Consider the following 18,374-nt stretch of genomic DNA (forward strand, 5'->3'; position numbering starts at 1 on the left):
TCTCTAAAGAGTTTCCCAAGAGCGCTTCACATCAGAAGTCACTACTCCCAGGTAGATGTACCTTACATAAATGTAAGTTAATTAATTTGTGATGTTTTAAGCCACCCAAGTTTGTGGTAATTTGTTACAGTGGCAGTTGAAAACTAATATTCAGATGCTTAACGATTTTTGAGCCATTAATAAAACCATAATAATTTAAAAACGACTATAATCAATTTAAGCAACCAGATAATAACATTTAATTTGGAAATGCAAGTCTGTTTCAAAGTAATAAAAACAGAAGCACACAGATTCCTTGGCATAAAGAAAGATGGAAAAGTAAATATCTAAGAAGAATGTTTTTCATCTTCCACCAGCATACTAGAAAAGAAAGAAAATAAACAAAAAGAACATATCAATCTAAAGGATAAATTAAGAGTTTTAAAAATGCTGCCTAGAATAGCCTTCCAGGAGAAGTTTGGGAGTCATTGTGCTTTAAGATCTTTAAGATACACAGTGATGTTTTATATACCTGGATGGCTTAGTTATATACTAGCCTGATGACAAGAGCCTAGACTAGACAGTCTCTCATAGCCTCCTCCAGCCTAAATATTCTACACAGACTTGACTCTGTTCAGATTTCAGTGCCACAAATATTTATTGCCTGTCTACTCAATGTAGGTCATTCTGGTATGAATAACCAAAGAAAAAGACATAAACTTTAACTTTAAAAGTTCACAGTTTAATAGTGAACCAAGGTTAAACAATCAACCATATTTAAAGGACAGTGAGAATAATTGCAAGGGATGGATAGTGATATAATGATTAAAAATCATTAAATATCTTACAAATCAATAAAAATAACCAATGCATTCTTACTGATTATAAAATAAACAACAATACCATTGGTCAACACTGCAGATTTCCAGGCATCAATTTACTACAATGAGAATTTATCTTGTATTTCCTAAACACTGTATAAGGAAAGTTAAAAAGTAAATAAAAGAAAATTCTTCTTTAATATAGAATTTCAATTGAAAAATGCAAAAGGAATGATAGAATTAGATTCTTTCTAAAATGTAAAAATTGCCATTTTACAACCTCTGTATAAAATAATGGATCTGGGCCATGACCATCAATAGATGCTAAAAACCATTAAGTGAAAATTTGATGATGAATTTTATAATGGCAGGGTCAGGCTGAGGTCACCTAAACATAGCAAACAGTATTAACATTACTAAGTATGACACCAGCCATTTATGTACCTCTTTTGTGAGTTGTTAGGAAATAATACCACCTATAAAGTATTCTTTCCTGAAAATGCTTAACCCAAATCTAACAAAGCCTCCAAATCAAAATAGCTTTCATAGGAAATATCAGGATAGAGGAACCAGTTGAAAAATACAGGGAAGCAGCCAGGTAAATACAGATTGTGGACCAGAATATATAATCAAATTTCTTTAGCAAATCAATGACATTTAAAGAGAGAAGGGAGAGAGGACTCATATAATAAAGAGACTTATGATATGTAACAGTCAAACCTAACATGTAGACCATATAGGATCCTCATTCAAAAAAGGAACAGCTCAAAGAGGGCATTTTTAAAGATGACCAGAGAAATTTAAATATGGACTAGGCATAAAACAATATAATGGGATTATTGTTATAATAAGATAAAAGTAAGACATTATTAAAAATATTTTTATCTGTTAGAGATGCATACTGAAATGCTTAAAGACTATACAAATATAATATCTAGCTATGCTTTAAAATACCCATATGAGCAAATATAAGGAATACATGGAAAGAGATGAGCAAAAGAGTGACAATATTCAAGTTGCAAGATTATACACAAGAGTCATTATAGGTTTCATTCTTCTCATATGTTTGAATTTTTTCATAACAGAGTTTTAAGAGTTGAAACAAATAAAAGGGTACCTATTCCACTTGACCATCCCTCCTTACTGAATAAACAAAAGCTTGATATATCTGTGCTAGAAATTTTCTTTATAGTTTTCTACATATATTTTTCATTAGCAATCTAACTTCGGTCACTTTAAGATAGGATGCCTTCTGCCTCATAAGGAAAGGATGTTTATTATTAACCATATTTTCAATCCATATAACCAAGGATAAAAATTGTCATAAGTAAAATGTTACTTCTAATGCTCAATAAATAAAGGGATAGTATATCTGTTTCTGTTTGTGTAGGGGTACATGTATAGCTCCCAGCCACTTTTTATATTAATAGTAAAGAGTGCATATGTTGAAGGAATATTTGCAAATTTTCAAATTCCTTATGGTTTATGTGATCAAGGTTAATGTTTCTACATTTGTCAAAGTGCCTAGTTCTCAAATTTTGGGGGATAACAAACTGATGTGTTTGCTTTTAACATGCTTATCTTGTGTAAAATTTAGCCTAGGCATTTATAACTAATAATGTTACTCTCTTGCCTAATTTTAAAGTACAAGAGAGACTTATCTATGAGAACCTCTCTGTGAGAAAGAGCTGTAGGGCAAAACTGATTCATCTTTAACTTTGCTGCATATATGCACAAATATTAGATCTGGTATATAGTAGTTCATGTTAGAGGATTAAACTTCAAAGTTTATGGAAAAGCTATTTAGCAATAAGTGTAGCAATGAGCAAAATACAAACCTAGTCTTAGCCTGTTCAGGAAGACTTTGACAGCATTTTAAGTCAAGGATTCCTTTTTTTAAAAAAAAAGTTATCCTTTAAAATGTTTTATTTGCAAATAATATTTCTGGAGAAGGTTTGACAGTGCTCACATCCTCAAATTACATTTAATGTGATTAAAATATTTTTAAAGATGTAAAATTTTATAACACAAATACAAGCTTTAATCTTTTGTCTGAAATACTCTAAAAAGTTTAATGTAATATTAATGCTTTGTCTTTTAGTTTTAAAGGTAGCTTGTCATGCAGACACACCCAGAAAGCTGAAGTTGATATTTTCTACCAGAAGAAAGTAAAGACACAGCAGGTAGGAAAATTAATCCACATAAACAAGCTATGTTACAGAGATTTAAGCCCAGTTATTTTAACTATTTTTTCCCTATGCAAGTTTAGTTATATGGTCAGGAATTGTAGGTATAATGGCAATGATTATTTCTGCAGTATTATATACTTTTTGATGTAAAGAATTGTGCTATGGGTTACAAGAATTTTGATGTTTTGTATTTATGGCATTTGGTTCAGCTGAGGATGTAGAAAAAAAATGATGCTTCAGGATTCATGTATCATGTAACACGCGTTACCTGTTACCTCTTCTTCCTATGCCTGAAACCCAAAAATCTTACCGACTATGGCCTCAGTGTATTTCCCTTCGGCAGGAAGAGGAAAGTACTGGTTTGGTGACAAGTTACTGCCATATCCCAGGAGAAAACCTTCCAGTTTTACATTAGGACTCGGACGCAGGAACTTCAAGAGGATGGAGTCACTTGTGGTATTGATGTGGACCTTCAGGTTTGGCCTTTTACCTAGAGATGGGAATGAAAATATCGGTGGCTGTTACTTTACCTCCTTAGCATCCCAAGACAAATTTGGAGCAAAGGTTAGTGGCGAGAGGCCAACTTACTGGGAAGCGTGGTATCTAGCTACTAAGGATGACGGCGCACCCACCTAAATAGCTAAAACACAGGTAATTTTGAGACCAAAATAAACAGACAATAACATATAAAGTAGTCTAGAGCACCAAAAGGGCTTCCCTGGTGGCTCAGTTGGTAAAGAGTCTGCCTGCAATGCAGGAGACCAGGGTTCAATCCCTGGGTTGGGAAGATTCCCTGGAGGAGGAAATGGCAACCCCCTCCAGTATTCTTGCCTGGAGAATCTTACGGACAGAGGAACCTGACGGGCTACAGTCCATGGGGTCGCAAGAGTCATACATGACTGACTAAACCCCCACCATGAGAATGCCAAGCACTGTCTGGTAAAAAGGATCTGAAATTTCTTATTGGCAAATTGAATTACCACACTTTGAAACCCCCAGCCCCCTCGGTGCCGGTCTCCAGCCATAACCCTGTAGGATTTAGTGATTATTTATAGGGTTGGAAAGCGAGGGAGGTGCATACGTTTAGGTTTAGGAGTAACTGAGATGGTGGATTAGATTTTCTAAAAGGAGCAGGGTAGAGAGAACAGATGATTCCTTCTGTTTGGAGATTGCTGGGTCAGTGAGACAACTACATGGAAATGTCCAACAGTAAGGTGACTAAGTGTTATGCTCAGAAAGGGGGCCCAGATCCATCTGAGGGTCATTAGTTTATAAATGATCACTGGATGAACTTCCCTAGAGAGACTGCAGAGGAAGGAGAGAAACCCTGTGTTTTCACGACAGTATTATTATTATTTTTTAACTATGAAGCAACAGGGACAGACAGTCGTACTAACAAAAAGTCTTGACCAAGCAGTAAGGAAACAACACTGTTTTTTTTTCTTTGGGGCCAGAAGAAGCTAAGTTCAAACCACTTTGGCCACATACGGACCATGGTGCCTCTGACTGATCACTAACCTGTCCTTGTCTTGTTTCCTGATTTGTAAATTACAGATAATGGATAATGATGTCTACTTGGACAGATTGCTGACAAAGGTTAGTGCAAATGGCACCATCTTAAAGCGGACACATAGTAATAGGTCAATAATCGGTTACTTAATCAGGTCCATCCAACACCCTTTAGCCACAGTTTAGAAGTCCAAAGAAAGGCTTTGTTAGGTTTTTATAAATTCATGTGAAAAGAATTTGGCAACAAAACTCAATCTGAACTGTGATGGAGCCACACAGTCCTTTAATCTCACTGAACAGCCAGGGTAATGTAAAACAACACTGATGCTTTACAGCCATACATTAGTTTCTGCTGTTCCACCATGTGAGTCAGTTATACACAGACATGCCCACTCTTTGTAGATTCCCTCCCCACGTAGGTCACCGCAGAGCATTCGGTAGAGTTCCTTGTGCTATACAGTAGGTTCTCATCCGTTATCTATTTTATACATAGTGGTGTCTATACATCAGTTCCAGTCTCCCAATGCATCCCCCCCTCCCTTTCCCTCTTGGCAACTATACGCTTGTTTTCCACATCCGCGTCTCTGCTTCTGCTTTGCAAATAAGTTCATCTGTACTATCTTTCTAGATTCTAATTGTAGAAATTTTAATCCTATAATTAAATGTGCTTAATTAAAGGGTGCTGATCAAGACCCCACCAAAGAGGTTACTTAATACATGGTCTAGGCACCCTAGTACAATTCCAAAATCCAGAGATTTTTCTGAATTCTAAAGCATGTCTGACTCTGAGAGTTTTAGATAAGAGATTGTGGACCTCAATTATTTTCTTTCATTATTTCCCTGGGATTTTACATTTTTTAAATACTTTCCCTATTGGGAAGACTGTATTTACTTACCTAATAATTCACAGTCCATTTCTCATTAATCAAAGACTTGTATGTATACCAGTCTGCACTCTAAATACCGTGGATGTCCTGAATCCATCACACTAAATTTACATTAGTCCACTCAAAAATCATCCTGGGCCACCTCAATATAGCCACACAGAAGCCTTCCATCAGGCCTTTGAAGAAATAAAAACAGCCCCATCTTGGAGACCAGGCTGTGGGAACCACTCTTACTTCAGTAGCTGGTACTACTAAATCCAGGCATGTACTTTACCAAAATTTGATAAAATTTCTATAATTCTTGGTTCTCTGATTGCTATTCCTACATTTGCAGCAACACTGAAACCCAGAGATACTGAGTGGCTCATCCAAAGTCTGAGGAAGCTTCATCCCCAGCTCACCTCATCCAGTTCTCTCACCACACAAGTGACAGGGTGGCCACACCTCCGTCACTCGGCTGGTTAAGTGCAGGGTCAACACCGCATCTTAAGTTCTCACTAGGCTGGATTTTCTGCTCAGTTTTGCTTTTTATTAAATTTATTTTTAATTGAAGAAAACTTGCTTTATAGTATTATGTTGGTTTCTGCCAAACATCAACATGAATCAGCCATAGGTATACCTATGTCCCCTCCCTCTTGAACCTTCCTCCCAGCTGCCTCCCCATCCCACCCTTCTAGGTTGTTACAGAGCCCCAGTTCGAGTTCCTTGAGTCACACAACAAATTCCCAATGGCTATCTATTTTACATATGGTAACGTATGCTTCCATGCTCTTAATTTTGCTGAGAATTTTGTCCTGACTCAATTGAGTACGGAGTAGCTAATCCCCATACTGTAATGTTCAAATTGATGCTAACTGCTAATGTTTTGTCCTAACTTCACAAGATTTTGATAAGGTGTTATAGATAGATAATCTCACATGTGTAACACAGATTTTGGCCAAGCCAATTTTCCCATTCTTAGTTAAATGCCTAGATGAACTCAACAGTTATCCATCTTGCTCAGTGGAATGGAAAAAATCTAAATCAAGCACATGTTCTGCTACCTTGTAAGGTTATCATGTCTCATGATAAATTAAAAAAAAAAAACAGCTGGCCTGTTTCCAACACCTTGTTTGGGAAGACGTGATTAGGAATCTTTATGTACTTTGGCTGCACTCTTCTTGGGCAGAGAGCCAAGAGTCACGACATCATCACATTAGACCTTTGCTCACAGATGTACCATGTTATTCCTCCCCTTGGGAAGTGGGAAGAATGACTGTCCCAATGAGAAAAAGGAAGGCTGTAAACAGAACTACTAACAAAAGTGGAAATGTTATTGCTTCCTCTGCCCAGCATTTTCATAACTCCAGTCTTTCTCCCTTTTGCTAATAATTCATGTCAATAAATACATCAACATCATGTAACTTTCTAAGTTAATTGGCATTTATCTAACCTACTTTCTCCAAAATTCCAACTCATACTACTCTCTAGAGCTAAACCTCTAAAGCTCCTGAGAAAAAAAGCACACAAATAAGCCTATTCTGAAAACAGCACCACAAACTTCATATTTTGAGATTCTCTTCTCAGTTCCTTATGGGAGTTAGGAACTCAAATCCCTTCATTATCTTGCTACGTATGAATACTCTTTTTTTTAAAAAAAAATTTTGTTCAAGTATAGTTGATTTACAATGTTGTGTTAGTTTCAAATACACAGCAAAGTGAATCAGTTATCCATATAGATATGTACACTCTTTTTAGATTATTTTTCCATATAGGTCATTACAGTGTATTGAGTAGAATTGAGTAGGTCATTATTATCTGGTTACTTCTCAAAATCTCTCATTTGTCTTTGGCTAGTATAAATCTTCTCATATTCTTCAATGCATACAAGACCCTGGCCCTACAGTACGCTCACATTGTCACCCAGCATGGATTCGCTCAACACCCCATTTTCTTACTCATTTATGACCCCACTGACCCTTTTAGAGCTCAGCAAAATGGTTAAGCAATATTTTGTCCTTTTCATCTGAATAAGTTTTTCAAGTGTCCCTTCAAATGAATGTTTGGACTAGTATTTGAGTTTACATGATTAAAAAAATTCCCCGGTATTTTAGGGTAATTCTCAGTGCATCCTATAATAATTTTTAACCTTTGATAAATTTATCTTCACTCTGGGTAGTTCTGGCTTAAAGGTCTGAAACACTAGTCATGTGATAACTTTTATCTTTCAACAATTAGCACAAAAAGTTCAGGTGAATGATTTAAATAGAGATAATTTTTAAAAAGTACAACATGATACAAGCTTAACTAAGAAAACATTCATAAGTGGCATATATATTGCCCAGGAAAGCCTAGGAATACAGAGAAATGGGAACTGAAAGAACATTTTATTGCATCTTAAATGAGAAACAAAACATATACTAATTAAGAGTGAGATAAAATGAAGCATGTGAGCATTTCAGGAAAGCAATACTAGAATGGCTGGAAAAGAAAAAGATTGCATGTTGGCAAAGTAGAACTTTGGATCTATGACAGCTGTTTCTAATCCTCTACAACACTCTAGGGTATCTCTAAGTATTCCAAATGGGGTTGTGAAATTCTAAAAGAAAAAGAATGCCTTTCAAAACAAAATTAGAATTAATCCCCTTTTAGTTTTTAAAAGAAAATACATGCCCTGTGGCATTAAAAACAGGAAGGTGGTGAAATGAGAAAATCAGAAAAAAGAGCGCTACAAGTTCAAAGAACCCTCTGGATCAACCAGAGGAGACAGGTTGCTATTGCTGTAGGCATAGGTGCTGAGCAGACATTTAATGTTGATCCCGGGATTCTGACTGACCATGGCCAGTTTATGCACATGGACATCACCAGATAGTCAATACCAAAATCAGACTGATATATTCCTTGCAGCCATAGATGGAGCAGCTCTATACAGTCAGCAAAACAAAGACCAGGAGCTGACTGTGGCTCAGATCATGAAATCCTATTGCAAAATTCAGACTTAAATTGAAAAAAGTAGGGAAAACTGCTAGACCATTCGGGTATGACCTAAATCAAATCCCTTACAATTATACAGTGGAAGTGAGAAATAGCTTCAAGGGATTAGATCTCATAGACAGAGTGCCTGAAGAACTATGAACTGAGGTTCCTAACATTGTACAGGAGGCAGTGATCAAGACCATCCCCAAAAGTGGGATTGCTGGGTCATATGGCAGTTCTATTTCCAGTTTTTTAAGAAATCTCCACACTGTTTTCCATAGCGGCTGTCCTAGTTTGCATTCCCACCAACAGTGTAAGAGGGTTCCCTTTTCTCCACACCCTCTCCAGCATTTATTGCTTGTAGACTTTTGGAGAGCAGCCATCCTGACTGGCGTGTAATGGTACCTCATTGTGGTTTTGATTTGCATTTCTCTGATAATGAGTGATGTTGAGCATCTCTTCATGTGTTTGTTAGCCATCTGTATGTCTTCTTTGGAGAAATGTCTGTTTAGTTCTTTGGCCCATTTTTTGATTGGGTCATTTATTTTTCTGGAATTGAGCTGCAGGAGTTGCTTGTATATTTTTGAGATTAATCCTTTGTCTGTTTCTTCATTTGCTATTATTTTCTCCCAATCTGAGGGCTGTCTTTTCACCTTACTTATAGTTTCCTTTGTTGTTGCAAAAGCTTTAAGTTTCATTAGGTCCATTTGTTTAGTTTTGCTTTTATTTCCAATATTCTGGGAGGTGGGTCATAGAGGATCTGCTGTGATTTATGTCGGAGAGTGTTTTGCTATGTTCTCCTCTAGGAGTTTTATAGTTTCTGGTCTTACATTTAGATCTTTAATCCATTTTGAGTTTATTTTTGTGTATGGTGTTAGAAAGTGTTCTAGTTTCATTCTTTTACAAGTGGTTGACCAGTTTTCCCAGCACCACTTGTTAAAGAGGTTGTCTTTTTTCCATTGTATATCCTTGCCTCCTTTGTCAAAGATAAGGTGTCCATAGGTTCGTGGATTTATCTCTGGGCTTTCTATTCTGTTCCATTGATCTATATTTCTGTCTTTGTGCCATATGACCCAGCAATCCACTTCTGGGCATACACACTGAGGAAACCAGATCTGAAAGAGACACGTGCACCCAATGTTCATCGCAGCACTGTTTATAATAGCCAGGACATGGAAGCAACCTAGATGCCCATCAGCAGATGAATGGATAAGGAAGCTGTGGTACATATACACCATGGAATATTACTCAGCCATTAAAAAGAATTCATTTGAATCAGTTCTAATGAGATGGATGAAACTGGAGCCCATTATACAGAGTGAAGTAAGCAGAAAGATAAAGAACATTACAGCATACTAACACATATATATGGAATTTAGAAAGATGGTAATGATAACCCTATATGCAAAACAGAAAAAGAGACACAGAAATACAGAACAGACTTTTGAACTCTGTGGGAGAAGTGAGGGTGGGATTTTCAAAAGAACAGCATGTATATTATCTATGGTGAAACAGATCACCAGCCCAGGTGGGATGCATGAGACAAGTGCTCGGGCCTGGTGCACTGGGAAGACCCAGAGGAATTGGGTGGAGAGGGAGGTGGGAGGGGGGATCGGGATGGGGAATACGTGTAAATCTATGGCTGATTCATATCAATGTATGACAAAACCCACTGAAATGTTGTGAAGTAATTAGCCTCCAACTAAACAAAAAAAAAAAAAAAGACCATCCCCAAGAAAAAGAAATGCAGAAAGGCAAAATGGCTGTCTGAGGAGGCCTTACAAACAGCTGAGAAAAGAAGAGAAGCTAAAGGCAAAGGAGAAAAGGAAAGATATACCCATTTGAATGCAGAGTTCCAAAGAATAGCAAGGAGAGATAAGAAAGCCTTCCTCAGTGGTCAGTGCAAAGAAATAGAGGAGAACAATAGAATGGGAAAGACTACAGATCTCTTCAAGAAAATTAGAGATACCAAGGGAACATTTCATGCAAAGATGAGCACAATAAAGAACAGAAATGGTATGGACCTAACAGAAGCAGAAGATGTTAAGAAGAGGTGGCAAGAATACAGAGAAGAACTTTTCAAAAAAGAACTTCATGACCCAGATAACCACAATGGTGTGATTACTCACCTAGAGCCAGACATCCTGGAATGTGAAGTCAAGTGGGCATTAGGAGGCATCACTACAAACAAAGCTAGGGGAGGTGATGGAATTCCAGTTGAGCTATTTTAAATCCTAAAAGATGATGCTATGAAAGTGCGGCATTCAATATGCCAGCAAATCTGGAAAACTCAGCAGTGGCCACAGGACTGGAAAAGATCAGTTTTCATTCCAATCCCAAAGAAAGGCAATGCCAAAGAATATTCAAACTACTGCACAATTTTACTCATCTCACATGCTAGCAAAGTAATGTTCAAAATTCTCCAAGCCAGGCTTCGACAGTATGTGAACGGTGAACTTCCAGATGTTCAAGTTGGATTTAGAAAAGGCAGAGGAACCAGAGATCAAATTGCCAACATCTGTTGGATCATCAAAAAAGCAAGAGAGTTTCAGAAAAACATCTACTTTGCTTTATTAACTACACCAAAGCCTTTGACTGTGTGGATCACAACAAACTGTGGAAAATTCTACAAGAGATGGGAATACCAGGCCACCTGACCTGCCTTCTGAGATATCTGTATGCAGGTCAAGAAGCAACAGTTAGAACTGGACATGGAACAATAGACTGATTCCAAATCACGGTCAAGGCTGTATATAGTCACCCTGTTTATTTAACTTATATGCATATATAACATATATGCAAAATGCCAGGCTGGATGAAGCACAAGCTGAAATCAAGACTGCTGGGAGAAATATCAATAACCTCAGACATGCAGATGACACCACCCTTGTGAGAGAAAGAGAAGAACTAAAGAGCCTCTTGATGAAAGTGGAAGAGGAGAGTGAAAAGTTGGCTTAAAATTCAACATTCAGAAAACTAAGATTATGGCATCCAGTCCCATCACTTCATGGCAAATAGATGGGGAAACAACAGAAACAGTGAGACACTTTATTTTGGGGGGCTCCAAAATCACTGCAGATGGTGACTTCAGCTATGAAATTAAAAGACGCTTGCTCTTTGATAAAAAAGCTATGACTAAACTGGACAGCATATTAAAAAGCAGAGTCATTACTTTACCAACAAAGGTCCACATAGTCAAAGCTATGGTTTTGCCAATAGTCGTGTATGGATGTGAGAGTTGGACTATAAAGAAAGAAAGCTGAGTGCCGAAGAATTGATACTTTTGAACTGTGGTGTTGAAGAAGACTCTTGAGAGTCCCTTGGATTGCAAGGAGATCCAGCCAGTCAATTCTACAGGAAATCAGTCCTGAATATTCATTGGAAGGAATGATGCTGAAGCTGAAACTCCAATACTTTGGGCACCTGATGCAAAGAACTGACTCATTGGAAAAGACCCTGATGCTGGGAGGGATCGGGAGCAGGAGGAGAAGGGGACGACAGAGGATGAGATGGTTGGATGGCCTCACCGACGCAATGGACATGAGTTTGAGTAGGCTCCAGTAGCTGGTGATGGACAGGGAAATCTGGCGTGCTGATGTACATGGGGCTTCAAAGAGTTGGATACGACTGAGTGACTAAACTAAACTGTGGCCCGTTTCAATAAAACCCTGTAAAGAAACATAGCCCAAACTTAAAATGCTTAGGTAAGCCAGCTAAAGTACCATGGACATCCAGTCGCTGATCTGTGAGAAAGGAGTTACCATCACAACCTGTTCAGTAGCAGGAATTCTTTCATGTCTAATCTCTCTTCATGTTATCTTAACACTTTCAAAAATATTTTAGAATGTGGTACAAATTGTTTATATGAAGTTGGTCAAGTTGATAAAATCATTTCAAGAGAAAAACTTCAAAATAGGAAAGTTATCTTCTCATCTAAAAAGTATCTATTAGTGTAGTAGCAATAAATGCCACAGCCCCCAGCTCTCAATGTTGTAAAGCATTAAATAACAAGTTTGGGAACAATCAGTTAGAATTTATTTCTGCAAGATATTAAGTAAAAGAATAGCTATAGTAATGATGTCAGTAAAATAATGACTAAATTGTTTCAGGATTAAAAGAATAAGCCATATTTCTTACTCATAGCATGTTCTTTCTTTGCACACATTCTATTGACACTGCCAACCTGTATACTTGCTTAGTCACTTACTTTGTTGTACAAAGTCAAATTTTCTAATACATCAAAATCCTTAAGTCAATTCTCAGCAGTTCAGATATGACACATAGATTTAAAAAACTGATAAAATGGACTTGGCCAAATTTTAGTTTTGAACTTTAAAAGGACTAACAAGAAAAAGAAAAAGCTAAGTGCAGATTGGCAGAAAATATTTGCAATACATTTACCTAATAAAGGACTTGTATCCAGAATATTTAGAAGAATTCTTTCTACTCAATAAGAAAACAGAGCATTTAAGAATAAATGGCAGAAGGTTTGAATACATCCCTCAGTAAAGGAGATGTATGATAACCAACAAGCACATGAAAAGATAACATCAGGGCTGTCCGATGTTTTCAGAAAGGGGTCAAATAGTAAACATTTTAGGATTTGCAGGCTAGATATTCTCTATTGCAGCTATTCAACTCTATCATTGTACTACTAGAGCACCTATAGATGTTATGGAAACAAATAGACATACTTGTGTTCCAATTAAATTGTATTTGTACAAAAATAGGGAGTTGGCTGGATTTGACCCCTTGGTCATAGTTTACCAACTCCTGGTCAACACCCTTAATCTTCAGGGAAATTCAAGTTAAAACCATGGTGAGATACCATATATGTAAAAATGGCAAAAATGAAGACCGCGATAATAAGTGTTATGCAGAGTTTGGAGCAACTGGAATTGTCTGAGCAACATTCCGAGTGTGAACATTAAATATTTCATACAGTTTCACTGTTTGTGAAAGCTCTTGGTTGGTTACCAAATAACCCATCAATTTCATTCCTAGGTATTTACCAGGAGGAATGAAAATATAAGTTTATGCAAAGACTTGTGTGCAGATATTCAAAGCAACACCAAAATGGAAACAAACCAAATGTCCATCACCTGTTGAATGGATAAACAAGTTATAGCTTATTCATACAATAGGATATGAATGGGCAATAGAATAGCATTTCAAGATGATTGAGTCTCTCTGGCCTACCATTATGTCACTGTAGAGTGAGCCAGATCTTCCTCACCTCTGTAACCACCTTATACAGACTCTCCTGATGGGAGGTCCTTCAAGCATCTTGCCATTTACAGCACTGATGAAAGTACTTTTAATGGTGCTTAATATAATTATCCACCATTCAACAAATGGTACATATATAATATCAGCAAGTCCTTTTCAGGCATTACTGTGTTCCAAGAACTGAAAATTGTAAGTTTCAGATGTATTCAATGTTCTTCTTAGTTAGCTTGCAAGTGAAACATTTCAATGCCTTTATGGTCATGAAATTAAAAGACGCTTACTCCTTGGAAGGAAAGTATGACCAACCTCGACAGCATATTAAGAAGCAGAGACATTACTTTGCCAACAAAAGTCTGTCTAGTCAGGGCTATGGTTTTTCCAGTGGTCATGTATGGATGTGAGAGTTGGACTGTGAAGAAGGCTGAGCGCCGAAGAATTGATGCTTTTGAACTGTGGTGTTGGAGAAGATTCTTGAGAGTCCCTTGGACTGCAAGAAGATCCAACCAGTCCATCCTAAAGCAGGTCAGTCCTGGGTGTTCATTGGAAGGACTGATGCTGAAGCTGAAACTCCAATACTTTGGCCACTTCATGTGAAGAGTTAACTCATTGGAAAAGACCCTGATGCTGGGAGGGATTGGAGGCAGGAGGAGAAGGGGATGACAGAGGATGAGATGACTGGATGGCATCACCGACTCCATGGACATGTGTTTGAGTAAACTCCGGGAGTTGGTGATGGACAGGGAGGCCTGGCATGCTGCGATTCATGGGGTCGCAAAGAGTCGGACATGACTCAGCGACTGAACTGAACTGAATTGAACTGATGGTCAGAGCAGCTAATTAAGGAGCTATCAAGATGTCACATCTCAAGTTTATGTGTTAAACAGGGAAAGTTACTATCTGATAACACATTCAAAAGATTCCCCCCAATTCATAGCTGATGGCATAATTTGTGTTTAATTGAACTACAATGCTAACTTATATAAACCATAATTTTAACATGGGACTTGGTGTTGTAACTCTTTGTGACCCCATGGACTGTGGCCCACCAGGCTCCTCTGTCCATGGAATTCTCCAGGCAAGAATACTGGAGTGGGTAGCCATTCTCTTCTCCAGGGGATCTTCCTAACCCAGGGATCAAACCCAGGTCTCCTGCTTTACAGGTAGACTTTTTACTGTCTGAGTCACTGGGGAAGCACAATAATTGAATATTTGCTTTAATTCTTAGGCAGTGAAAAAGGTATTACATAAAAATGGTACTCAAATGACTCTATCTATCTTGGTACCATGATCAAAGGAAAGATGTTAGAAGAAGAAAGAAAACCATATGGAATTACGTTAATTTTCCTGTGATAGCCACAAGGTAAAAGGAGTAGCCAAGGCAATTAGTTGTCTTCAGTTGTTTCTGATCTTCCGTAGAAATGAGTGGTCTGTAGTCTATAACCTGGCTTTTTCTTACCAATAACCACAACCATCTGAAAGCCAGTGATCTGACTAGAAATGTTGGCAAGAAAAGCATGGCAACTCAGTTAAATGTTTTAAGGATAGTGAAGATTAACGTTGCTATTAATCAAATGGACTTCCCAGGTGGTGCAGTGGTAAAGAATCTGATGGCAACGCGGGAGACTCAGGTTCGATCCCTGGGTCAGGAAGATCCCCTTGAGTAGGAAATGGCACTCCACTCCAGAATTCTTGCCTGGAAAATTCCATGCACAGAGGAGCCTGGTGGGCTACAGTCCATGGGGTTGCAAAGAGTCAGATGTGACTGAACACACATACAGTATTTAAATACTATTGGGTACTTTTTTTTTTTTTTTCCTCTTTCACATATCAGTATGTATTTAAGTTTCTTTTTTTTTTTTTATTATTATTATTTTTTTTTCCAGTGGGTTTGTCATACATTGATATGAATCAGCCATGGATTTACATGTGTTCCCCATCCCGATCCCCCCTCCTGCCTTCCTCCCCATCCCATCCCTCTGGGTCATCCCAGTGCACCAGCCCTGAGCACTTACTTGTCTCATGCATCCAACCTGTGCTGGTGATCTGTTTCACACTTGATAATATACATGTTTCAATGCTATTCTCTCAGATCATCCCACCCTCGCCTTCTCCCATAGAGTCCAAAAGTCTGTTCTGTACATCTGTGTCTCTTTTTCTGTCTTGCATATAGGGTTATCGTTACCATCTTTCTAAATTCCATATATATGCGTTAGTATACTGTGTTGGTGTTTATCTTTCTGGCTTACTTCACTCTGTATAATGGGCTCCAGTTTCATCCATCTCATTAGAACTGATTCAAACGTATTCTTCCATTGTGTATACGTACTATGTGAAATCTTAAAAGTACAACAAACTAGTGAATATAACAAAAGAGCAGTAGACTCACAGATATAGGGGACAAATTAGTGGTTACAAGTGAGGGGAGGAAAGCAGGGAGGGGCAATAGATGGGTGGGGAATTGAGAGGTACAAAGCATTAGATGTAAAATAAGCTACAAGGACATATTGTATAACACAGAGAATATAGGAAATACTGTATAATAACCATAAATGGAGCATAACCTTTGAAAGCTGTGAATCACTATATCATACACCTGTAACTTATATAATGTTGTGCACCAACTGTATTTCAATAAAAAAATATATGAAAAGTATAAGAATATATAAGAAAACACCCAGAAAAATCCTGGTTTATATGTATATATAAAGCAAGATTTTTATAAATCTCAGGGAAAATGGCATTTTTTTAAAAATGCAGGGAAAAAATTGTAGTTAAAGTCCCATAAGCCACAAGGAGAGCTGTCCAAGCCAGAGACTGAGGGGCTTTAGATAAAGTCACGACTTGACTTTACATGTACAGGGTCAATGTTAGCGAGAACCTTGCCGCAGGGATCCCGTGATCTCTGCTCCAGCTCTAGCAGAGCAGCCTGTCCGCTGTCCTGTGTGCCGAGGGGAGGCTGCAGGCTGGAGGACATGTGCCCACAGGCAACAGCTGCCCTCAGAGTTCGGGAAATAAAAAGTCCAGCTCACCTGGAAAGCTCCCCTGCTAAGCCATTCTCAAAGGATTCCCAGACAGCTAACACTCCCCAGGTGTAAGCTAGTTAACTTTTTGTTAGGCATCATGGTCATCAAGGACACAGAGGATGTTTCCTATTGAATTCAGAAAGAAATGCCATTTTGCCAAAAATCAGAAGGGAAAAGGTTTTCTTCCCAATGGGGCACCTGGTGTCTGTTTGCCCAGCTGTCTGTGTAAGTGATTTCCATTTCAGCTAAAACAACCACAGTTTCCACCTCGGTCAGAATTCCCAGGGCACTGATTCCAGTACTTCACCGTCTGGTGACTTTGGATGACTAAATGAGACAGACTGAACCCGCCAGTGTTGACATTTCAGCACCACTTGGCAGGGCTAATAGTTTTACCAAAGGAGCAAGAATTTCATTACCTACTTTGTAACCCAACCAACAACCCAGCAGGAAAACTACTTTTCATAGACTACCATCTAATTCAAGAACCTCTCATACTTAAGAAGAAATCTTATCCTGAGACATAGACAGTTGTCACTTGCACACAATCCCTTGATCTAATTCTCCCAAAATTAGTCTTTAAAGTCTGAAGCATGCTGAATTTTCTCTTTTTCAGGGGGTGGATGGGAGTAGCAACTATAAGCAATCAATGGCCATGTATTTGCTATATGGGAAGGGTGGCAGTGACAAGGTTCATTTCAAACAACTACAAATTCTAAATAAAATCATTATTTGCTTTGGGGAATCTGGGGAAATAAGTATTTTCACTTATCTGCTTTTCATTTTATCCATTCACTTATGACAAGGTACTAGGCATTAGTGACACCAATTCAAACATGACTTGTCTGATCACAAAAATTGTGCATTCTAGTAAATTAGACACATAAATAAATCAACTATTTCAGTGCAATATGATTAGAACAATTTGTTCAATGCAGCTACAGTACAGAGGCTCTAGATACACTGGAAGGGGTGGACGGAGAGGATATATAACAGAAGTGTTCCTTTAGTTTTGTTAAACTTGTTACAAAAATAGTTTTTATGCCATGTTGTTGCTGATCAGTTACTAAGTTGTAACTGACTCTCTGTGACCCCATGGACCGCAGCACACCAGGCTCCTCTGTCCTTCACTACCTCCCAGAGTTTGCTGAAACTCATATCCATTGAGTTGATGATGCTATCTAATTGTCTCATCCTATATCGTCCCCTTCTCTTGCCTTCAATCTTTCCCAGCATCAGGGGCTTTTCCAATGAATTGGCTCTTTGCCATCAGGTAGCCAAAGTGTTGGAGCTTTTGCTTCAGCATCAGTCCTTCCAATGTATATTCAGGACTGATTTCCTTAAAGATTGACAAGTTTCGTCTCTTTGCAGTCCAAGGGACTCTTCGCGAGTCTTCTCCAGGACCACAATCTGAAAGCATCAATTCTTTAGTGCTCAGCCTTCTTTATGGTCCAGCTGTCACATCTGTACATGCCTACTGGAAAAACCATAGTTTGACTATATGGATCTTTCATGCCATGAGGATATGCGAAATGCAGGTAAGAAAGTAAATCTCATTTCTCAAAAGAAGACATACAGATGGCTAACAAACACATGAAAAGATGCTCAACATCACTCATTATCAGAGAAATGCAAATCAAAACCACAATGAGGTACCATTACACGCCAGTCAGGATGGCTGCTCTCCAAAAGTCTACAAGCAATAATGCTGGAGAGGGTGTGGAGAAAAGGGAACCCTCTTACACTGTTGGTGGGAATGCAAACTAGTACAGCCACTATGGA

The 18,374-nt window shown here is 38.2% G+C and overlaps 1 protein-coding gene across 9 annotated transcripts in view; it reads right to left on the reverse strand.

Annotated features, from left to right (window-relative positions):
- Positions 1-18,374, reverse strand: part of LOC122428730 (ABI family member 3 binding protein) — a 281,331-nt gene that overhangs the window by 202,507 nt on the left and 60,450 nt on the right. For all 9 annotated transcript variants that reach the window (XM_043448807.1, XM_043448809.1, XM_043448805.1 and 6 more), the window contains exon 2: positions 3,300-3,479. In XM_043448807.1, coding sequence (XP_043304742.1) covers positions 3,300-3,479 — 180 coding nt within the window. The remainder of the gene's footprint in view (positions 1-3,299; positions 3,480-18,374) is intronic.

The sequence above is a fragment of the Cervus canadensis genome, chromosome 27 (assembly GCF_019320065.1).
Source record: "Cervus canadensis isolate Bull #8, Minnesota chromosome 27, ASM1932006v1, whole genome shotgun sequence".
Lineage (NCBI taxonomy): Eukaryota > Metazoa > Chordata > Mammalia > Artiodactyla > Cervidae > Cervus > Cervus canadensis.